Source organism: Setaria italica, chromosome VIII, assembly GCF_000263155.2.
Source record: "Setaria italica strain Yugu1 chromosome VIII, Setaria_italica_v2.0, whole genome shotgun sequence".
Classification (NCBI taxonomy): Eukaryota; Viridiplantae; Streptophyta; class Magnoliopsida; order Poales; family Poaceae; genus Setaria; species Setaria italica.
Genome location: NC_028457.1, coordinates 36,572,370 through 36,591,917, shown reverse-complemented (window position 1 = coordinate 36,591,917; position 19,548 = coordinate 36,572,370). Strand labels below are relative to the sequence as shown.

At 44.4% G+C, this 19,548-nt stretch overlaps 1 protein-coding gene and 1 pseudogene across 1 annotated transcript; one reads left to right on the top strand and one right to left on the bottom strand.

The window, feature by feature from the left end:
- The first annotated feature begins 5,825 nt into the window (after positions 1-5,825).
- On the top strand, positions 5,826-7,837 carry LOC105914999 (annotated as a pseudogene).
- A 4,769-nt stretch (positions 7,838-12,606) lies between these two features.
- LOC111258148 (laccase-15-like) lies at positions 12,607-15,697 on the bottom strand. The gene is made up of 6 exons (XM_022828868.1): positions 15,551-15,697; positions 15,267-15,418; positions 14,791-15,038; positions 14,537-14,656; positions 13,432-14,454; positions 12,607-12,971 (listed from the first exon to the last, which is right to left on the bottom strand). Exons 1-6 carry the CDS (start codon positions 15,665-15,667, stop codon positions 12,799-12,801), a joined length of 1,833 nt encoding a protein of 610 aa, XP_022684603.1. The 5' UTR covers positions 15,668-15,697; the 3' UTR covers positions 12,607-12,798.
- Between the last annotated feature and the right edge of the window lie 3,851 nt (positions 15,698-19,548).

The following is a 19,548-nucleotide window of genomic DNA, read 5'->3' as shown; positions in this document are numbered from 1 at the left end:
CTGTGACTGTCTTTTATGTTGAACTTAACTTTGACAGATCGTAAAAAGTTCAGTAAATGAGGGGTTCGTGCATCTAACATTTTTTTTCACTTTTTTGTGGGTGGCACTCAATTTTTTATTCTAGAATCTTTTATACTGCTATGATTCCTAAAACAAAATCAAACAAATACTCTGAATTCCGGTCGACCAAATTTGATGGTTTTGTCTATCGGTCACTGTACTGATGATGAATTATCCTAAAACTTTGACCAATATCCCCGTCAGTTGAAATCTCATGCAACCATCAGTGCACACCAGAATGTCTTCACGCTCTCCTTTTCGCCATTCCACACTTGATTACCTTCATGCCTCCACTGCTCCGTCGAGCTTCTTGCCGCTTCCAGCCTCCCATCACTGCCTTCCTCCTAAGCTGGTGGTTCTTGTGGACGCCTATGGCAGTGGTACCCATGAGTCCTGTCCTGCAATTGCTACCTCGCCTCTCTATGTCATGCTAGAAACAAGAGAAAATTCTCTATATGGCACTAGATAAAAACCTGATTCCCAATATAACACTAGAAATTTTTTCCTCCCTTATTTGACACCGGGATTTATTTTTCATTCATTTCTTGACACTTCTGTTTCTTATTTGACAATAGCACAGCTACAGGAAGACGTAACCGAAACTTTTGTATTTTCAAAGACCTTCCAACGCTATAACACATATGCCCTTTCCGGGACCTCAAGACAATTGATCAAAACGTTATAAGGTCATTACATTTTATGAAGCTTTGTAGGCTCGGTAAAATTTAGTGACCAAAATCAGATGCTCTTGACTAAAACCAATCACAAATTGTCATAAACTATTTCAATGCCATATTGTAGTATCTTTCTGTTTTCATGATAACCAAAAAGCTTCACAAAATCTATGACAATGTTGATACCAAGGGTGTAACAGCCCAATATAAAATAAAATTAATAGCGAGCTATTTAATATATAAAAATAGCTCCTAGAGTTTTTCATGGGTTTTCCTCGTTTTGAATACATACCATCCCTCGTTGTTCATATATAAATCACTGTGAAAACATGTTAAAGTAATAAATAATCAAACCTTTAATCCAAGTTTTCGGACAACTCTATTGTGGTTAATTTTTCATGAATATTTTGACCATCATTGAATGACGTTTGAAATCGTAGAATTTAAAAGCTAAATCAATTCCTAAATCCACCTCGGTTTTGGACCCAATCTGCGTTCGCCCATCCCCTTTCCACTCTCTGCTCCTGGGCCCAAATGTCCTGCAGGCATCCATTAGCTAGGCCCAACCCATGTTTCGGGCAAATATGCCCAACTGAGGCCCTTCCCCTTTCCTTGTTCAACCCATGTTTCGGGCAAATATGCCCAACTGAGGCCACTAGCAGCAGCATGCCTCTTCTTCTCTTTTCCTAGTTGTGGCCCAAGAGGCCCAGGCTGGCCTCTCCTACCTCACGCTCCCTCTTTCTACTGTCTCGCACCTGCAACGCCGTGCCTAGCTCTCTTCCGGCGGTGAAGCTAGAGGTGGTGGTGGTGGCTGGCAAGCTGCTGCCCCCATGCATCCCGGTATTCGATGCCGGAATCTGATGCACGGGGGCACCTAAGCTGCAGATGACGGGCAAGTTACAAGTAGGCAAGTCGCATGCAAGCGATGGCAACACTAGCCATGGTCCCAGGCTCCCAGAACTTTAATGGTTTAGAGCAAGATCTATGACCAAGTAAGCTTCATGCGCTAATAAGATTCGATCTGATCGGCCGATCACTGACCGATTTTACTAATAATCACCTATTCTAAGTGGTGCATTGTCCCATGCATGCTGATGGAGTTCTTTGTTTAAGACAGCATTGCGGGTTGGTAGGGTGACACTACAGTTAATGCTGTTCTATCACCGTCAACGTTCCTGCACTATCTTTTACATAGACAGCATCCACGAGCAGGCCACTTATCTAGAAAAATACTAACATATGGTCATATAGGAGTATGAAACATTGTGGAGCAAACTGGCCAAACCAAGATGCAAACTATGAAGATCTGGGGTGTCCCTTCGGTGTCCACAGTGGCGGCCACCGCTGTCATCTTCTTCCTCTTAACCGCGGGTCTACCAGCGGCTGCGGCAGCCATTGTCCGACACTTTCGTTGTGGGCATGACTAGATTCCATGTCTTTCGCCTCCCTCCGTTAATCCTTTTCTATACAATTATGTGCATGTTACTCATAAATCACACTGCGCTGACAGTATATGTTGCATGCTTGATTTGTTGGGATATGCCCATATATGTAGGTGAGCCAGGTAAATATGACGCGGCCGTGTAATAAGACGCTGGGTACCGTGGTGAACGGGCAGCTCCCCGGACCGGCGATAGAGGTCACGGAGGGAGACTCAGTGTCCGTTCATGTCGTCAGCAAGTAGTAGAGAAAGGACTAAATGAGAGGCCTTTAGTCCCAGTTGGTGTTACCAACCGGAATTAATTATTTAGTCCTGGGTGGTAACACCAACCAGGATTAAATGAGAGGCCTTTAGTCCCAGTTGGTTTTTTCCAACTGGGATTAAACGCCCGCCCTATAAAAATCCCCTTCTTTCTTCCCGACCCCGAGTCACTCATCAGACCGAGAGCTCGAGCTCCTTCTTCATAACGAGCAAGTAAGCTTAGAGAGGTGCTGCCTGATTTTTTTTTCTCATTTTCGTGGGGATTTCACTCATCCATCCTCCCTTCATTTATTATTATTATGCTTTATTTTATGCTTTAGAGATATAGAAAAATAAGTTTTTTAGAATGAGGGAGAATGGGGAGGATTTTTTATTTATACATGATTTTGAGCTAGAATTTGATGGATAGCTTGCTTGTTATATATGATTCGTATTAGATAAATATCTTGATCAATATTAGGTATGTGAAAAAAATAGAGTAAATGTGTTTTTAATATTTAGTCATTGCAATAAATTGAGGTAAATAAATTGTAGGTGTAAGAAATAGAATTTGTTCATTGCTACGATTTTTTTGATATTCTGCATGTTAAATTAGAGGGACATGAAAATTGGACCGGTCAACTTAATGCTAGAATTGTGGAACTGGACAACAAAGATATACTAAAGACTCCATACGCTCCATAGTGGACGTCACAGATTCAAGAATCCAAAAATAATGGTTGAATAGAAGAACTTCGAGTCCACAAACTCTGGCTGAATATCATAAAAAAAATCTTGAAATAGTTTTCCATATGCCTTTTGGAGCCACATTCTCATAATAGAAGTATGGTGGCCCAATAGCCTGTTCAGGTAGAGATTTGTTCATTAACCTTAACCCATCGGTTTTTGGTTGGTTTTGGCTTGCCAAAATGGGCCATGCTCAGTGAACAGGTCTTTTGCCTGGACAGACTATTGTGTGCCACCATACTTCTATTATGAGAATGTGGCACTTGCTCTAAAAGATGTTTGGACAATTATTTCAAGATTCCTTTATGATATTCAGCCAGAGTATGTGAACTCAAAGATCTTCTGTTGTACCATTATTTTTCAATACTGGAGAAGCGGAGGTGACTCTCCATAAACTTCGAAGAAGATTGAGTCATGTGCAGAGATGGCTTGGAGGGCGAACATTCTGCTATGTTGTACCATTATTTTAGGATTATTGACCACGTGAAGTCCACTATGGAGTGTCTGTAATCTTTAGTGCATATATATCTTTATTATCTTGTTACAGAATTATAGCATTTTTCTTTTTGTCGACCTAGTGAATGATATGAAGCTTGATTGGTGTAATTTTCATGTGAATTATTTTTATCTTTATGAAGGTTGATTGGTGTAAATTATCAGTATTGATCAAGTTCTTTATCTAATACGAAGACCTATATCCATTTTTCATGTAATATGATGCAGATGGACCGGTACTGGATGTATAACGTGGACAGACGAACCAAGAAGTTTGTTGATTGCTTGCATTATTTTCTCGAAGTGGCCAAAGCCAACAAGCCAAAGAAGGGATTCATATATTGTCTATGCTTCCAATGCAGTAACAAGAAGGACTACTCATCCTGGGAGACTCTTCACAGCCACTTGTTTAGATACGGTTTCATGCCTAACTATTTAGTTTGGACCAAGTAAGGCAAAAGAGGGGTTATAATGGAAGACGGTGAAGAAGAGGGGGATGATAGCAACATTCCGAACTAGGCTGCATGCCAAGCTTTTGTAGATACTACAATGGGTAAGGTTGATGAAGAAGAGTTTGCAGAAGACGACCCTATTGATGATCTTGATCAGGTGCTATGGGATGCACAGAAAGACTGCGAAACTGAGAAGGAATAAAAAAAGTTGCAGCGCATGATAGATGATCACAAAAAATTGTTGTACCCAGATTGCAAGTAGGGGTATAAAAAATTGGGTACCATACTGGAAATGCTACCATTGAAGGCAGAAAATGGTGTGTCCGATAAGGCACTTCAGGAGATATTGAAACTTGTAAAGAACATGCTTTCCGAGAATAATGAATTACCGTCCATAACATATGAAGCTAAACAGGTTGTTTGCCCTATCGGATTGGAGGTTCAGAAGATACACGCATGCTCTAATGACTGTATCCTCTATCATGGTGATGAATACGAGAAATTGGATGTTTATCCTGTGTGTGGAGCTGCGGTAGAAGATCATGCGAGATGATCCTGATGATATGGAGGGGTAGCCTCCCAAGAAGATATTTCCTGCGAAGGTGATGCGGTATTTTCCTATAATACCACGTTTGAAGTATTTGTTCAGAAACAAGGCGAATGCTAAGTTGATGCGATGGCACAAAAAAGAATGTAAGCAAGTTGAGATGCTAAGACACCCCGCGGATGAGGCCCAGTGGAGATCAATTGATAGAGTGTTCCTGGACTTCGAAAGTGATGCAAGAAACATAAGGTTTGGTTTAAGTACTGATGGATTCAATCCATTCGATGAGTTGAGTAGTGGTCATAGTACTTAGCCTATGACCCTATGTATGTTCAACCTTCATCCTTGGCTGTGCATGAAGCGGAAGTTCATTATGATGTCGTTGCTTATATAAGGTTTAAAACAACCCGGCAACGACATTGACGTGTACCTAAGGTCGTTGGTTGATGAACTTTTACTGCTCTGGAAGAAAGAAGGTGTACGTGTATGGAATGAGGATAAACAAGAGAGCTTTGACCTACGAGCATTGTTGTTCATAACCATCAATGATTGGCCTGCGCTGAGTAACTTTTCAGGACAGACAAACAAGGAATATCAGGCCTGCACCTACTGTTTAGACGACATAGATAGCATGTATTTGAAACACTATAGGAAGGTTGTGTATATGGGTCATCGTCGATTTCTTCCAGTTAACCACCTATTAAGAAAGAAAGGGATGTATTTCAAAGGGGTGCCCGACCATCGTAAAAAACCTGCCCACTGTAATAGAAAGCGTGTATTTGAGATGATAAAGGATGTAAGGGTAGTCTTTGGAAAGGGTCTTGGTAGCGAATTTGTTCCGAACAATGATAACCGACGTGCACCCATGTGGAAGAAAAAGTCTATATTTTGGGAGCTACCTTATTAGGAAATCCTAGAGGTCCGCAACGCAATAAACGTGATGCACCTGATGAAGAACCTTTGCGTGAATGTGCTAGGCTTCCTGGGTTGTTGTGGGAACTCAAAAGATACATTGGAAGCACGATAGGACCTGAAACGTATGAAACAGCAAGATGACCTACATCCGGAAAAGAGAGATAAAGGACAACACTACTTACGTCCTGCCAGTTACACTCTCAGCAAGGAAGAGAAAGATAGCATGTTTGAATGCATGAATAGTATCAACGTTCCGTATGGAGATCCCCATCATCATAGGTTCGTGAATTATGCATATGACTTTTATTTGGTCATCTATAAGTATGGGCACAGAGCGAAGACTGCATGGCATGGTTTATCCAGACAGCAGATATATATGTTTATGATTTCTGCACATGTTCATATATGAACTGTTGTATTGTTGTGCTCGATGACACCAGGGGAGTGGTGGGAGATGGACCTTGAAAAGTTTGACAAGAACATGCTAGACGGTTACTTTGGTGATAACCCAACTGCAATAACAATTAACGGAAGGCTTGGAGATCCCTTCAATTGCTCTGGTAATTGATACTTTCCTTTGATAATGAACAATCATTCCGACACCAATATATAGGCTTTTTAGGATTGCGGGTCCATTTTGTTCTCTGCCATCCAGATTTAATCAAATATCCAATGGGTCTCAGATAGCTGATGGTTAACGATGCATCACCATCTATAGAAAGTCATGGCAATTGACTTTTCTTCTTTTCTTTTGCAAAAAATAACTTTTCTATAACAATGAAACTTTTCTACGCTAGCAAATTGTCAGAACCTATAGATATTCTTGTTTATAGGGTCAGGGTTTTGTACATGTGTGGCATACTTGTGCTTCCTCTAGTTTTTGGTTAACAATGTCTTCTTTTTTATTAATTGATTGGTTCGAGTGCTTCAACTATGAAGGGGCTGTAAAAGATGGCTACGTGCTGGACGTGGAGCCTGGAATGACCTACCTGCTACGACTAATCAATGCTGCACTCTTCACCGAATTCTACCTCAAGATCGCCGGCCACAAATTCACGGTGGTTGCCACCGACGCCAACTACGTCAACCCGTATACTACGGACACCATTGCAATTGCACCCGGTGAGACGATGGACGTCCTAGTGGTCGCCGATGCGCCCTCTGGCAAGTATACTACATGGTCGCCCTAGCCCAGCAGATGCCGAAGCCGGACCAGCAGCTTCCATTTTTCATGAAAACTGGAACAGTGCAGTACAAGAGCGGACACAGCCACGACGGTGGCATCAGCGGGCACAACTCAAGCTACAGCAATGTAGAAAAATATGAATCAGGTGGCGCCCCGGTGGTGCCTGACATGCCTGACCAGCATGACACAATCACCACCTACTACTTCCATGGCAACCTGACCAGCCTGCGCCACCCAAGGCAGCCGGCGGTGCCGGCACGTGCCGACGAGCACTTTTTCGTCACGCTCAGTGATGGCTCTATATGCTGGCTGGAATGGTCGTCAGGCCTGCAAGAGGAGTGGTAGCAACAAGTCCATCCTCGTGGCAGCGATGAACAATGTCTCTTTCAAGCTCGCCACATCAATGGCAGCGCCGCTGCTGGAGGCACACTACTACCACCGCAACGACACGGCCGTCCACGGCGGTGTGGAGCTTTACATGCTACCCCACAGGCCACCGAGGGAGTTCAACTTCACCGATCTCGCCCTGGTCCCATCGGGACCCAAGGAGAGGCAGCTGGAGGCGACGAAGAAGAGGATGGCTGGACGGTGGTTCCGCCATGGCGTGACAGTGGAGGTGGTGTTTCAGAACACGGCGTTGATGCAGACCGGATCCCACCCCATGCACCTACATGGGCACGATATGTTTGCCCTTGCGCAGGGCCATGGCATCTACGATGCGGCCAAGGACGTGGCCAAGTACAACCTGGTGGATCCACCGATCAAGAACACCGTGATTGCCCCCAGACTTGGGTGGGTCGCCTTTCGGTTCGTTGCGGACAATCCAGGTACATGTGCTACTAGCTAGGGTAATACTGGTGGTGTATTAGAACTCCGAGAGATCTTATGCTTTCTCTTTTGTGCTACAGGAGTATGGTACATCCATGGTCACTATGATTTTCATTCGACAATGGGCATGGCTGTTGTGTTCATTGTAGAAGATGGACCGAGGTTGGTTCAATTCTTCCTCCACCACCAGAAGATCTTCCAAAGTGCAAGCTTGACTATAGTCTTGTGTTCAAAGAATTATACCCCCGTACGTGAAGAAAAAGGTGGTGTCTTACAAAGTTAACACAATACTACAAATCAAATTTTAGAAAAAAAAACACTAGATATTACAAAAGGTGTGTTCCATTTGTGTAAAATTAAATATTATATAATTATGTTTCAACTATAATTTCTTTTACTTTCTAGCATAGCCATAGTCATCAATGACTTCGTATAATGTCAGAAAAAAATTTAAGATAATATGTACAGAAAGATACCTATTTTATATGAATGGTTAATAATTGGCATATTATTATTGTTCTTTTAAAAGTGCCCTGGTTCTAAATTTCATCCCGGACGGCCCCTAAAATCTTAGGAGTTATATGTTGTAATTCACTAGCTTCAGAATTTTCGTCGAGATTCATGGAGGATGCAGCCAAATGATGGATAAAGTCTACACATCGGGTTATCTAAATTTGCATGGTGTGATATTGTTGGTGTTTTATATGCGAAAAATCCTTTGTTTTTCCAACGGTAAATTCAAGATGAAATGCCAGCATCAAATGAGCCGACGATAGAATGTTGTTGCGGTGTGATCTTCCTGTGTTACTATTTCAGGGGAGTTGGTTGAGCCATGGCTGGTCAACTTCTTGCTCTAGCCTATCTATACTACTCCATCTCCTAGTCATTTGAATGGCCCTTGACATCCTGCTAACTTGAGACATCCTATGAGAGATCAAGAGTCAAGGATTGTAGTAGTGTGAATAGTCAAGGATTAATACTTGGTCACTGTTGGACTTGGTGAGCTCTTGGAAATTCTGAGAGCCTCCAAGAAGAAGATTTGTACATGGTTTGAAGTTAAACATGCCTTCCCTACATGGAGAAAGAGCATTCTTAGCAGCATTTGAGTCATAGTGGCTCAAAATGGAGCGAAACCTTTCGTCCAAGTTTTTGGACATCTCTACTATGTTGAATTTTTTCAATGAATATTTTTGTCATAATTGAATGAAATCAAATGAAGTTTGAACTTGTAGAGTTTAAATGCTCGGTTTTGGACCGAATCTGCCTTTGTCCAACCCGTTCCACTCCCTGCTGCTCCTGGGCCCAAATGCCCTGCAGGCCTAGATTAGGCCCAACCCATGCTTCGGGTCAAAGGGCCCAACTTCCCATTTCCTTGTTCAGACCAGGCCCCTGGGCACCCACACTGACGACTGGTCCACCTCTCCCCCCACCATGTGCAACGCCGCGAGTCGCCGCCGCCCCTGTGCCAGCAGCACCCGCCTCTACGCAGCACCTTGGCGTCATGCGAACAACACACGCCGCTCCTCCGCGTACCGTTTTGCTGCCTCTCCCATCTCTCCTCTTTCCTTCACTGCGAATGCAATCCGCCGGCAATCGTCTCTGACCTTGCCCAAAGCTGCTGCCGTCGACCTCAGCGTCGAGGACCATTCTGCTGAAACAAGGGAGAAGTCGGGCTTCATAGGGATGAGAGGAAGTTCTGCCCGTGTGGTTTAATTTGTGGGGTAATTAAATCCTGTATTGAAGTTGCATAGAGATGATCTTGTTTGTCACGTATATTTGCGATGTGAGTGAGTAGGAGGATACCTTGCTAAGGACATCAGCAGCCCCAGCAGACTTGTAGTCCCGTTGAATGAATAATTCCAGCCCATGGGGACTCCGGTAAGCCTGCATAGCCCAGCCAGCCAAGCTGTTCCAAACCTCTGTAGTTTAATTTTCTGTCATGTGAAGCTAGCTAGCTAATAGTTACTATATACGTACTCGATAGGGACCTCACAGCAAGCCTGTACTGCAAGTTCCTGCCTCAACTAGGCCACTGCTGCTAAGCCATGATTAATCTTTGTTTTTATGGAAAGTCCACTGGCCCAGACCTTTATTTGTTTAAAACTAGATCTATGACCAAGTAAGCATCAAGTGGCTCTAATCTGATCCGATCCGATCACTGGATGATTTTACTAATCACCTATTCTAACTCATGCATTATGCCATGCGGATGGAGCTCTTTCTTTTAAATCATGTTTATGGAAAAAACATCAAGTGGATAGTGATCATACTCTGAATATAGAGGCCATCAAGGTAAGAAATAAAAAAACTAGGACGAGTCTTAGGCACTAAGGCCATTCCCGTGGAAGTTTTATAGGAGTTTCAATATCATTAAATTAGGTGCCGTGTAGATAAAATGATGGCAAGTAATTTATGAAGATAGAGAAAGGATGCATTCTATCTTGATGAAATTGGGTGTATATTGTTTCCAAGACTATGAAATGTGTTGAAATTTACATTGGGAGGGTTAAAGGGTTTCATTTCATCTGTTTTTTTCAATCATGTGCATCACAATTAAATTCAATGGCTCACCTATGAAAGTGCGCATTGGAGGCCTTGTTTCATTCATCACTCCAAAATTCTTTAGATGATGCATTACTCTTGAAAACCGCAAAATAAAACTCCCAATTGGGAATGGCCTAACTTCTATGTAAAACCCATCTATGGTCAAACCACTCCACCTTATGTAAAGTACCACTTGCCAACATATAGTAATATATGATGTAGTCCACTACCTGGAAGGGTACATCTCAGAGCAGATCGGCTAGACCAACAATACTTGAAATTTAAAGATTGATGAATTGGGAAATGTGGCGGACAAGTGAAGCGCACCACTTGTATGGTCACACGTGACAGGCCTTAGCAACGCCTGTCACCTGTCAGGCCTCTTGATCAGAGGCCGATCGGGCCGATCAAGGTCTGTCACCTTCAATAAGTTAACAGTGACAGATGTTGTCAGGGTCTGTCACTCATATTACATGTGACAGGCCTTAGAAACATCCATCACCGGTGACGGGTTTATTTGGAGCCCACCATTTATTTTGCTTTATGTATTAATTTTCTGTAATGGATCAGAATCCTTGAGGAAATCCCGTAGCCACCAACTCCACCCCAACCTCTTGACGGCGCCGCGCCGCGCCCCACACCAACCCCACCTGCCAGACTTCGACGGCCACCGCCACCGCCACTAGCGGCGACCAGCGGCGGCACCGAAGCCAGCCCTCGTGTCGTGCTCTCCTCCTCCCCTTCCCTCCTCATCTCTTCCTCTCCTCTCCCACTCTGCAAAACCCTAGGCATTGCCAGCCGCCGGTGGCAGATCTACCTCCCCGGAGCCCGGATCTACACATCCTTAGCGTGGGGATCAATCACCAACGATGACTGTCGCGTACTACCCCTTCTGCTGACTGGAGGATAGGGGACCGTAGTTGGGAGGATGTTGCCTCCCTGGCGGCTGGATTTGCGTCCCTCCCCTTGCCGCCCCTTTCGCTGTCGGTGGGCGGGACGGTGAGGGTGGTCGCTATCTCCCTGGCTGTCGGGTCCGTCGGGGGTGGGGCTCCGTGCGCCGCCACCGCGTGACCGGACGGGTGCCCCCCCAACCCTTCTCTGGTGGCTGTGCCATCTTTCGCCGGCGGGGGACCGGCCAACTAGTTATCCTGGCTCGTGTTTTTGGCGGTATTCTTCGGCTCCTTGGCGCCTGGCGGTCCCCGTGCTCCTGGTGGCAACTGTGATTTCTAGGGAGGGAACAGGGTGTAGGTGAAAGCCTTGTGCCTGTTTGTGGGTCAATGATGGCAACGCCCCCGGGCGCCGCTTCCCTTCTTGAAGGCGTCATTCATTGCCTTTTTCCCTCCCCTCCGGTGATCTTCCGTGTGAAAGCCTTGACCGTATTGGTCGAATGACGATGGCGCTAGTGGCGTTGGGCCCTCTCTTGAGGCGTCGTCTTGGAAGCTTTGCGGGTTCTTGCTGCCGTCACTTCAGGGATCATTGCTGAATGCTACCCCTAGTTGTCTCTGGCCAGTTAGGGTCCTCGTGGTGGTTGTCTACTCTCCTTGGGAAGTGTCTTCTTTTGTGCCTTCCTTCGCTTTGATTCGTCCACCTCGCCCAGGTTGCTTAGGTTGTCATCATCTGGCGGATGCTTTGCCGCCGCCTCTTCTCTGGCGGATACTTTGCCGCCGTTCTTTGCTCTAGCGGATACTTTGCCACTGTCGTTGGTTGCTTCGGGTGGATGCTTTGCCGCCATGGTCGTGCTGGTTGGGTGGATGCTTTGCCATTGTTGTTGTGTTTGGGCGGATGCTTTGCCGCCATGATCCTGATGTCTAGGTGGATGCTTTGCCACCATTGCGGTTCTGAGACCTTTAGCACCCTTGACGAGGTTGTATCTTTTAGCAGGTTCAAGAGAGTAGTTGTGTCTAGGTTTGTGGGTTCGAGTGTGCTTCCTCTTTGTTGGTTCGTATCGTGTGGTGGTTCTTTGTGCGTTTCTTCAGTGTTTCTCTTTCTTTGGTCCTTTGTGCTCTCGTGCTGGTCAAGATCTGTTTGGCTTCATCGAGATTGTGTCTGTAAACTGCTTTCTTCCTACTGAAAAACGTGCTAAGGCACGGTCGCTAAAAAAAATCTTCTGTAATGGCCCATAGATAGGATTGGCTGGGACAATTTTTATGGTGGGGCTTAAAGGATGCCCGTAGCGATTACTTGGCATCCTCCCTGTACTGCCGTCCATGAAAGATTATTCGAGTTGCTATCGTCTGTGGGTTGGCACATATGTGTACTTGTTTGTTAAATTTTCACGGGTCTCGTTCTCAATCCTGTGGCCTATATTTCACAATCAACGACTGAATTCCATACAAATACGACATTATAGAGCGAAAGGACCTCTAGCCTAGTAGTTAGAGCACCTTAGTAGTACCCAGCAGGCCTGGTGACTCTCGTGGGAGCGAATTAAACGGGTTTGAAATAAAAAAATTATAAAATAATAGGTAGTGCTGTCTTCGTTCAAAAAAATAGAACATTATAGATTAAAATTGTACATATAATAAGCCAGCCTCCTGATTTACATTATTTAGACAAGCTATATTTTTTTTTCATTTCAAGATACATGATCATCGTTTATATGTCGGCTCATTTGGAGGCTAGTGCTAGCAATTATCTCTTATACTCCATCTGTTAATGCAACTTCAATTTCCTTAGATAGGGTACAATTCAGTTGGCATCAGTTTGTGGTCATGGCCACATGTCGGAAAATCCGCAGGTGGTGCAGGGAGGGATGTGCCCACTGTCGTCCCATCCTCAACGATGAACAATGCTAGCATGCCCATTGACAGATGAAAACCAAAGTGGCAATGCATGTACCATATCCCTGTATACCATTGGAGAAGAAGTACCTTATATTAGTGGTGCACATCTAAACAAATGGGAGATTAAATGAAATGTAATGGTTTCCAATTCATCGGAAAACATTTTCTTCAAAGTGTGGTTAATATCGTCAAATTAAAGTTGAACCCATTAAATTTTGTTACTTGAGTAAAATATTATTTTCTATTGGAAACACAGCTAGATCTTGTGATTTACAGAAGTTGTATTTACTACTGCTAGACTAATAATTACCTAAATGCTTTTCTCCAATAACATTTTTGATCAAAATTGGCTTAAAAGAATTTTCTCCAATAATGCTTAAAAGAAGTGTTCCTGATCAGTCTAGCCTTGTTACTTTCATGAGAGGATACTTTTTTCCAAGATAATACTGGCTAAAAAGAATGACTTTATATGGTTTGTAGCTATATCGATATATTTTCCAGACAAGTGTGCCCTTTACGCACCTGGATTATCTGCGACAAACCGGAGAGCAACCCACCCTAGCCTCGGGACATGCACGGTGTTCTTGATGGGTGGATTCACAAGGTTGTACCTTGCTGCATCCCTCCCGGCGTCATAGGTGCCTTCCCCCTGAGCTAGCACAAACACGTCATGGCCATGTAGGTGCATCGGGTTCGACTCGCTCTGCAACAACGCCGTACCTTGGAACACCACCTCCACCACCGAGCCTTGCCTAAAACGCCGGGCAACCGTTGCCTCGGATGAAGGCTCCAACTTCGCCTCCTTGGGTCCCAGTGGGATCAGGGCTGGATCAGTGTAGTTGTATACCATCGGCGGCTCTTTCGGCAGCTCTTGCAGCATGGTTGCCACGCGGTCGGGGTTGTAGTAGTGCATTTCCAATAATGGCATCTCTAGCGCGGGTTGCTGGAAGGAGACGTTGTTCATCGTCGCCACGATAAGGGAATCAGGGCTCTCACTCCTCTCGCACGAGGAATGTCCTTGCCGGCAGATGGAGCCCAGGCCGAGTGTGATGAACAATCTCTCATCAACACGAGTTGGCACTCGTGGGCGTTGAGGATGGTGTACTAAGCTGGTCAGGTTGCCATGGAAGTAGAACGATGGCATCAGGTCATGCTGGTCAGGCATCTCTGGTGACACTGGAATATCAATGGATGGATGTTCCACTCCATTGCCAGGCTTTTGCTTGTTGCTATACTGTACTATTCCTCTCGTGATGAGCACCGGGCTCTGCGGGTCTGGCTTCGGTGACTGGTTGGGCAGGGCTACCATGTAGTATCTGCCGGGGGCTGCGTCGGCGACCACAAGGGCATCGACCGTTTCTCCAGGTGCAATGGCAATGACATCTGTGGTGTAGGGGGTAACATAGTTGGCATCTGCCGCGACAATCGTGAACTTGTGGCCGGCAATCTTTAGGTAGTACTCGGCGAAGAGCGCGGCATTGATTACTCGTAGCAGGTAGGTTTTCCCAGGCTCCACATCTAGCTTGTATCCATCTTCCACGGCACCTGCAAAGTTCAATTCAAGCACAATGAAGAAAGTGTGTCGATTTAAACATGAACGTATATCCAACTCACAACTTGATATTACCAGAGCAGTTATAGATGTCTCCAAGCTTTCCGTTTATTGTCGATGCAGTGTAGTAAGCATCAATCACATGCTGCTTAATGCCCCAGTCCGCCTTAAAAAGGTCCATCTGCCACCACTCGCCTGCCATCACAAAGATCACAGTAACAATTGTAGCACGCTTGCTAGATGCTTGCCAAATTCGGAAGTAGCTTAGTTTTCATATAGCTAGAAACATCACATTTTCAGTTCCAAACAAGGCGCGATAATTCACAGACCTATAATGATAGGGATCTCCATGTAAGGCTTCGGAAAAGGGTACGAGCTGGCCCCGCGTCTCGGCCGGATGACTAAGGCGCCGTGCAAGGTTGCCCGGAGGAAGGAAACGTGAGCATGCCACCACAGTGTGCCTTCCTGTCCAGCAACATTGAACCTGTAGGTGAAGCTCTGGTTCGGTAGAATTGGGCACTGTGTGATCATTGGCACCCCATCTGCCCAACAGTTCATCCGCTGCTTCACGCCATGCCTGCATCAGACAGCGCACGTGAGAAAAGCTTCAGAAAACATAAATGAGATAATGAGATTTGCCGTATATTTGAATCCCCATCTTAGGCAATCTATCAAGGCTGGAGTATATTTCAAGCACTCGACACACTAACCAAGTTCAATTGCAGTGGAAGTTATGTTTTGTTTTAAGACATGTACCGGGGATGCAGTTTTTCTTTGCGACAACAAAAGGATTCGAAGTTATTACCAGTGGATTGTTAGGTTGTGGGGTGACTTGTTGACGACATGAACAGCAACTGAGTCTCCCTCTGTGACCTCTATCGCAGGGCCTGGGAACTGCCCGTTCACAACGGTGACCAGCGTCTCGTTGCACAAGTGCGTCATTTTCACCTGGCTCACCTGCATATGCACGATCAAGCAAGGAAATGTACATTTTCATTGCCTTGATTAGGTATAGTATGGATCCTGGTCAACATTATGCAGAAATGATAGAACATGGGTAGTTAAATCCATGATGCTCATCATGCTTACAACAAAGGTGTGTTCGACGACAGCAGCATTGGCCGATGGTGGTGCTTTGGCAGAGAGGAAGAAGACCACAGCGATGGCAATCGCTGCAGACGCCGCCGGCGAGCTCCTGAACTTCATTGTTTGCAACTTCGTCAGGTTTGCTCTGCAATGCACTTCCACGCAGTACTACATATGCGTATGTGAATATATATGCACAGTACTGAATATGCATGTACTTCGGTAGGTAAACATGTGGCCAGATAGAGGCTGCGTTGACAAACTATGAGAAAACAAATTATGTCTCAATCACTTATGACTTTATCAATGATTCTCTATCATTTTTAAATTCCTATGATAGCCACATGCTTACCCACGAGCCTTTTTTTCTATATCTGATTGGATCTGATCAGTATTCACATGATGCCCGTTCTGTCAAAAACTTTAGTCCAGCGTGAACATGGCATGCATGTCTAAGAAATAACAAGTTAGTACTACCCGATTGGATCGAACATGAGAAGTAGGGGATGTATGGTCTTAGATATTAAACGAACAAAGTACGTGCTTGTGATCTGTTAGAATAAAAAACCTCTAGTTATGAGCTGTTACATACTGGGTATCTCTTGCAAACAATAGCCGGTCATGATCTCCTCTTGCTGCAGTTGCGACAAAGTCCAGAAACGGCGAACTCTGAAGAATGGTGAGGTTTCCCACGCTTGAAGTAAATCAAAGGCTGTGTCCTAGTAGCGAACACGTGAATTGAGATTCCCTGCAGGATGTGAAATGACTGAGATTTTTTAGACGGGTGGTTTAGCTTGAACTTCATAATAGGATCGGAGATCGCTGACAAGACACTCGCTCTCCTTCCTCAGCAGCTCTCTTCTTGTTGCCACCTAAACCACTAATAACACTCCCACGACGATTCGTCTTTCTTGCCTCCTCCACTTCAACAAGATAAGTAGTCGGTGGGTTCGTACCCATCACTTTTCTGTATTTCTCTATACCATGCATTATGTCCTCTAAAGAACTTCCTCACATTCTCATGCTCATCTCTAGCTACATGTCACACCCTGAAAATTTTTGGATTCAGGATGTGATTAAAATGAATAATTAAATAATAATTTTCTCATAATTTTAAAATTTTCTCAATATTTTTTTCTTGACAGGAAATTTAGTTTAGGAGAACAATTGAGTGCTTTTCTGAATTAAATATAATGGCTCTCTAGAATCTTTTTCATGAGCTCCATGTAATTTTACTTGGATTCCTCGTGTCCCAAACTATTTCTAGGAATTTTCCTGGAATTTTGGGATTTTCTAGATATTTTTCGCGCTTTAAAAATATTATCTGGAATATTCTGGATTTGTTTTCACACTGAAAATATACTCCGGAAAATAACAAAACTTAAGTCCCCTTTCAGATCAGATCCTACTCTAACCCGAACCCACTCCGATGCTAACCCGCCCGAACCTTTCTCTCTTTGCAGGTGGACCCCACCAAGCCCATCGAGCTGAGCTTGGGAGGCCCAACCCATGCCTGCTCTCCACGCACGTTGCACCTGCGTGCCACCGGCCGACCTTGGCTTCCGTGCCGAGCCTCGTGTCCCGAGCGTATAAAAGGTGAGCCCCGGCCTTGTGCTCCATCACCTACCGTCGTCGTTCCACCACTGGAGCGCCGCCAATTGAACCGAGCCGAGGCCGCTGAAGCAGAGCACCCCTGCTAGGCTTCCGCTCCTCGATTCTCCGTGTCAGGACGCTGCCAGACGAAGCCGCTATCACCAGGAGGTTTGTGTCATCGAGACGAAGCTCCTCTGTCGATCACCATCTCTGTCCCTACGTCAGAGGAGTCGCCACCCGCGCGAAGCCGAGTGCCACCGTCGAGCTTGGCCGCTTGATTTCGCTGCAACCGTTGCCCGCCGGAGCAAGTCAACACCACCACGAGCTCCGTGAGGCCAAGCCGCACACCTACCGCTGCTCATTGTCATCAACTCATCGTCGGAGGAGCACCACCCATGAAGAACCGTGTGCCGCCATCTCCGCCGTCCACCGTCTCCACCAAATTCCAGCCGTCTCCCTTCACCTCAGCCGCCGGTAAGAGCCTCCACGAGATCCCCACGACCTCCTGCACCTCCTGCGCCGCCCGCCAGAGACCGCAACCACCCGTAGCACCGGTGAGGGTCACCGCCAAGAGCCACCATAGGTGAGGAGGAAGAAGAAGCCCCCATCCCTTTTGCGATTAAGCCCCTAGAGAACCCTGTAATGTTTAACCTTTTCCTTATGTCTTGTGCGTTTCACAGATAACCCCTAGATCTATTAGGTGCCTGCAACCGAGCCCAAGCCATAATCTTTTGTAGATCTAACCCTGGGGTCTCACCTATTCACAGTGACTATTCACTAAGTCTAAGATATCTTCCTCGCTAGCCCCTATTGTCTAGGGCTAATCATGACTTGGTCCTTGCAACCTTGTTTAGCTTATAGATTCTATGTTTAAGCTCTGTTTCTATCGGTTCTTGTTGTGTTAGATTCATATAACTTAAATTACGCACTAGAAGCAATGTTGATCATATTCTCTATTTTGTAATTTGTTCAAAATATTAATATGATTAAGTACTTATATACTAAATCCAATTAGAGTTAACCCGTGTTTTCATACTAAATGTTTATTTGATTAATATTTATTTAAATAACTCTTCCAATTAAAAGCTAATTAGAGGTATACCTCAGCTTTTTATAAATTAAACTCAATTTGATTAATGTGTATTCAATTTGTTTAATAAATAAAAGCTACAAAGGTTATATCTCGAATCTTCATAATTAAATGTTAATTTGACTAAGATGAATATAAATGTGTTTTTAATTATATTTGGTTAGTTCAGAAAGCTATGCGCTTAGATGTTCTCTCCTAAGTTATTTTCATAATAAATTTAATTTGTATAATTTATATAGACACATTTACAAATAAAATTTAATTAAGTTTTCTTGCGGCTTTCTCAGACACTAATATAATTTGAGTTAATTCTAACATAAGGTGTTTCTATGAAATAACCTTTACACATGATTTGCTTGAGTTAAAATATATCTAGCACATAGTCTTTTGTTGTTTGATAATAATCTCACGTTAGCTTTGTCTTTTCAACCATAGTTCCGTTTTAAGCGTATCTTGCATCCTTGCGATCTTAGAATCAAGCCTTATCCTTTAGTACGCTCTTTTAAATCTTTTCTTTTCTTTTGGTGTATTGTTCTTAGTTGTACTTGTTTGTTTGCTTGTATGTTTGTGCCAGTGATTGCTTCAAGTAGAAGGATTGCTGTTCATAAGCTTTGAAGATTAAGAGTTTCAAGAGAGCAAGAGCTGAAGAGCAGTAAGAATAACTTTTCTTTGGAGAAAGGCAAGTGTCCCTAACCATCCTTCTATCTATACGTAATTGCAAGAATACCATGCATTAATTGGAACATGGAGAACCACCCAGGAAAATAGTGCAACTACAAAATTATATGGCTCCAGTCTTGACTAATTAATTAGATATTCTAGTTTGAAGCAGTCTTACCGAAAGGGCAAGAGGGGAGGCGGCAGATGGGGTATAGCCCGGCCCTCAGACTGATCTTCTCTACTACTGATCCAGAAACCTTAGCAGGCTACTTCTTATTAGGGAATCTTTGTAAAGACCTTATAGTGTCCTTATGCAGTCACACCTTGTTAGTGTGATGAGTGCCTAATTAGCATAGCATGGTTGTGTCTAAAGTTCTTTTGAACTTTTACACAACTTGTGGTGAAAGTGTACAACCTCCACAGTGTAAAATTGATATATCAGCCGTGCTCATGGTCAAGAGTGGGCTAGACCCTCACATGATTAATGAACTTAAAGATAGACTTAAATCGTTATTCTGGTTATTTCTTGTGGCCTTGCTGAGTACTAACCATAAGTGTACTCACCCTTGCTTACTGCTGCTCAGAAGAAGAAGGTGTGTGAAGTTTTCTGAAGATGATGCTGAGTTCTAGGCGTACGCAGCCCCCAGTCGATTGCCTG

Coding starts and splice junctions, on each gene's coding strand:
- LOC111258148 (XM_022828868.1), bottom strand. CDS start 15,667: ATGAAGTTCAGGAGCTCGCCGGCGGCGTCTGCAGCGATTGCCATCGCT. Junction 15,039..15,266: donor CACAACCTAACAATCCACTG/GTAATAACTTCG, acceptor TGTCTGATGCAG/GCATGGCGTGAAGCAGCGGA. Junction 12,972..13,431: donor GTTTGTCGCAGATAATCCAG/GTGCGTAAAGGG, acceptor AATGGTATACAG/GGATATGGTACATGCATTGC.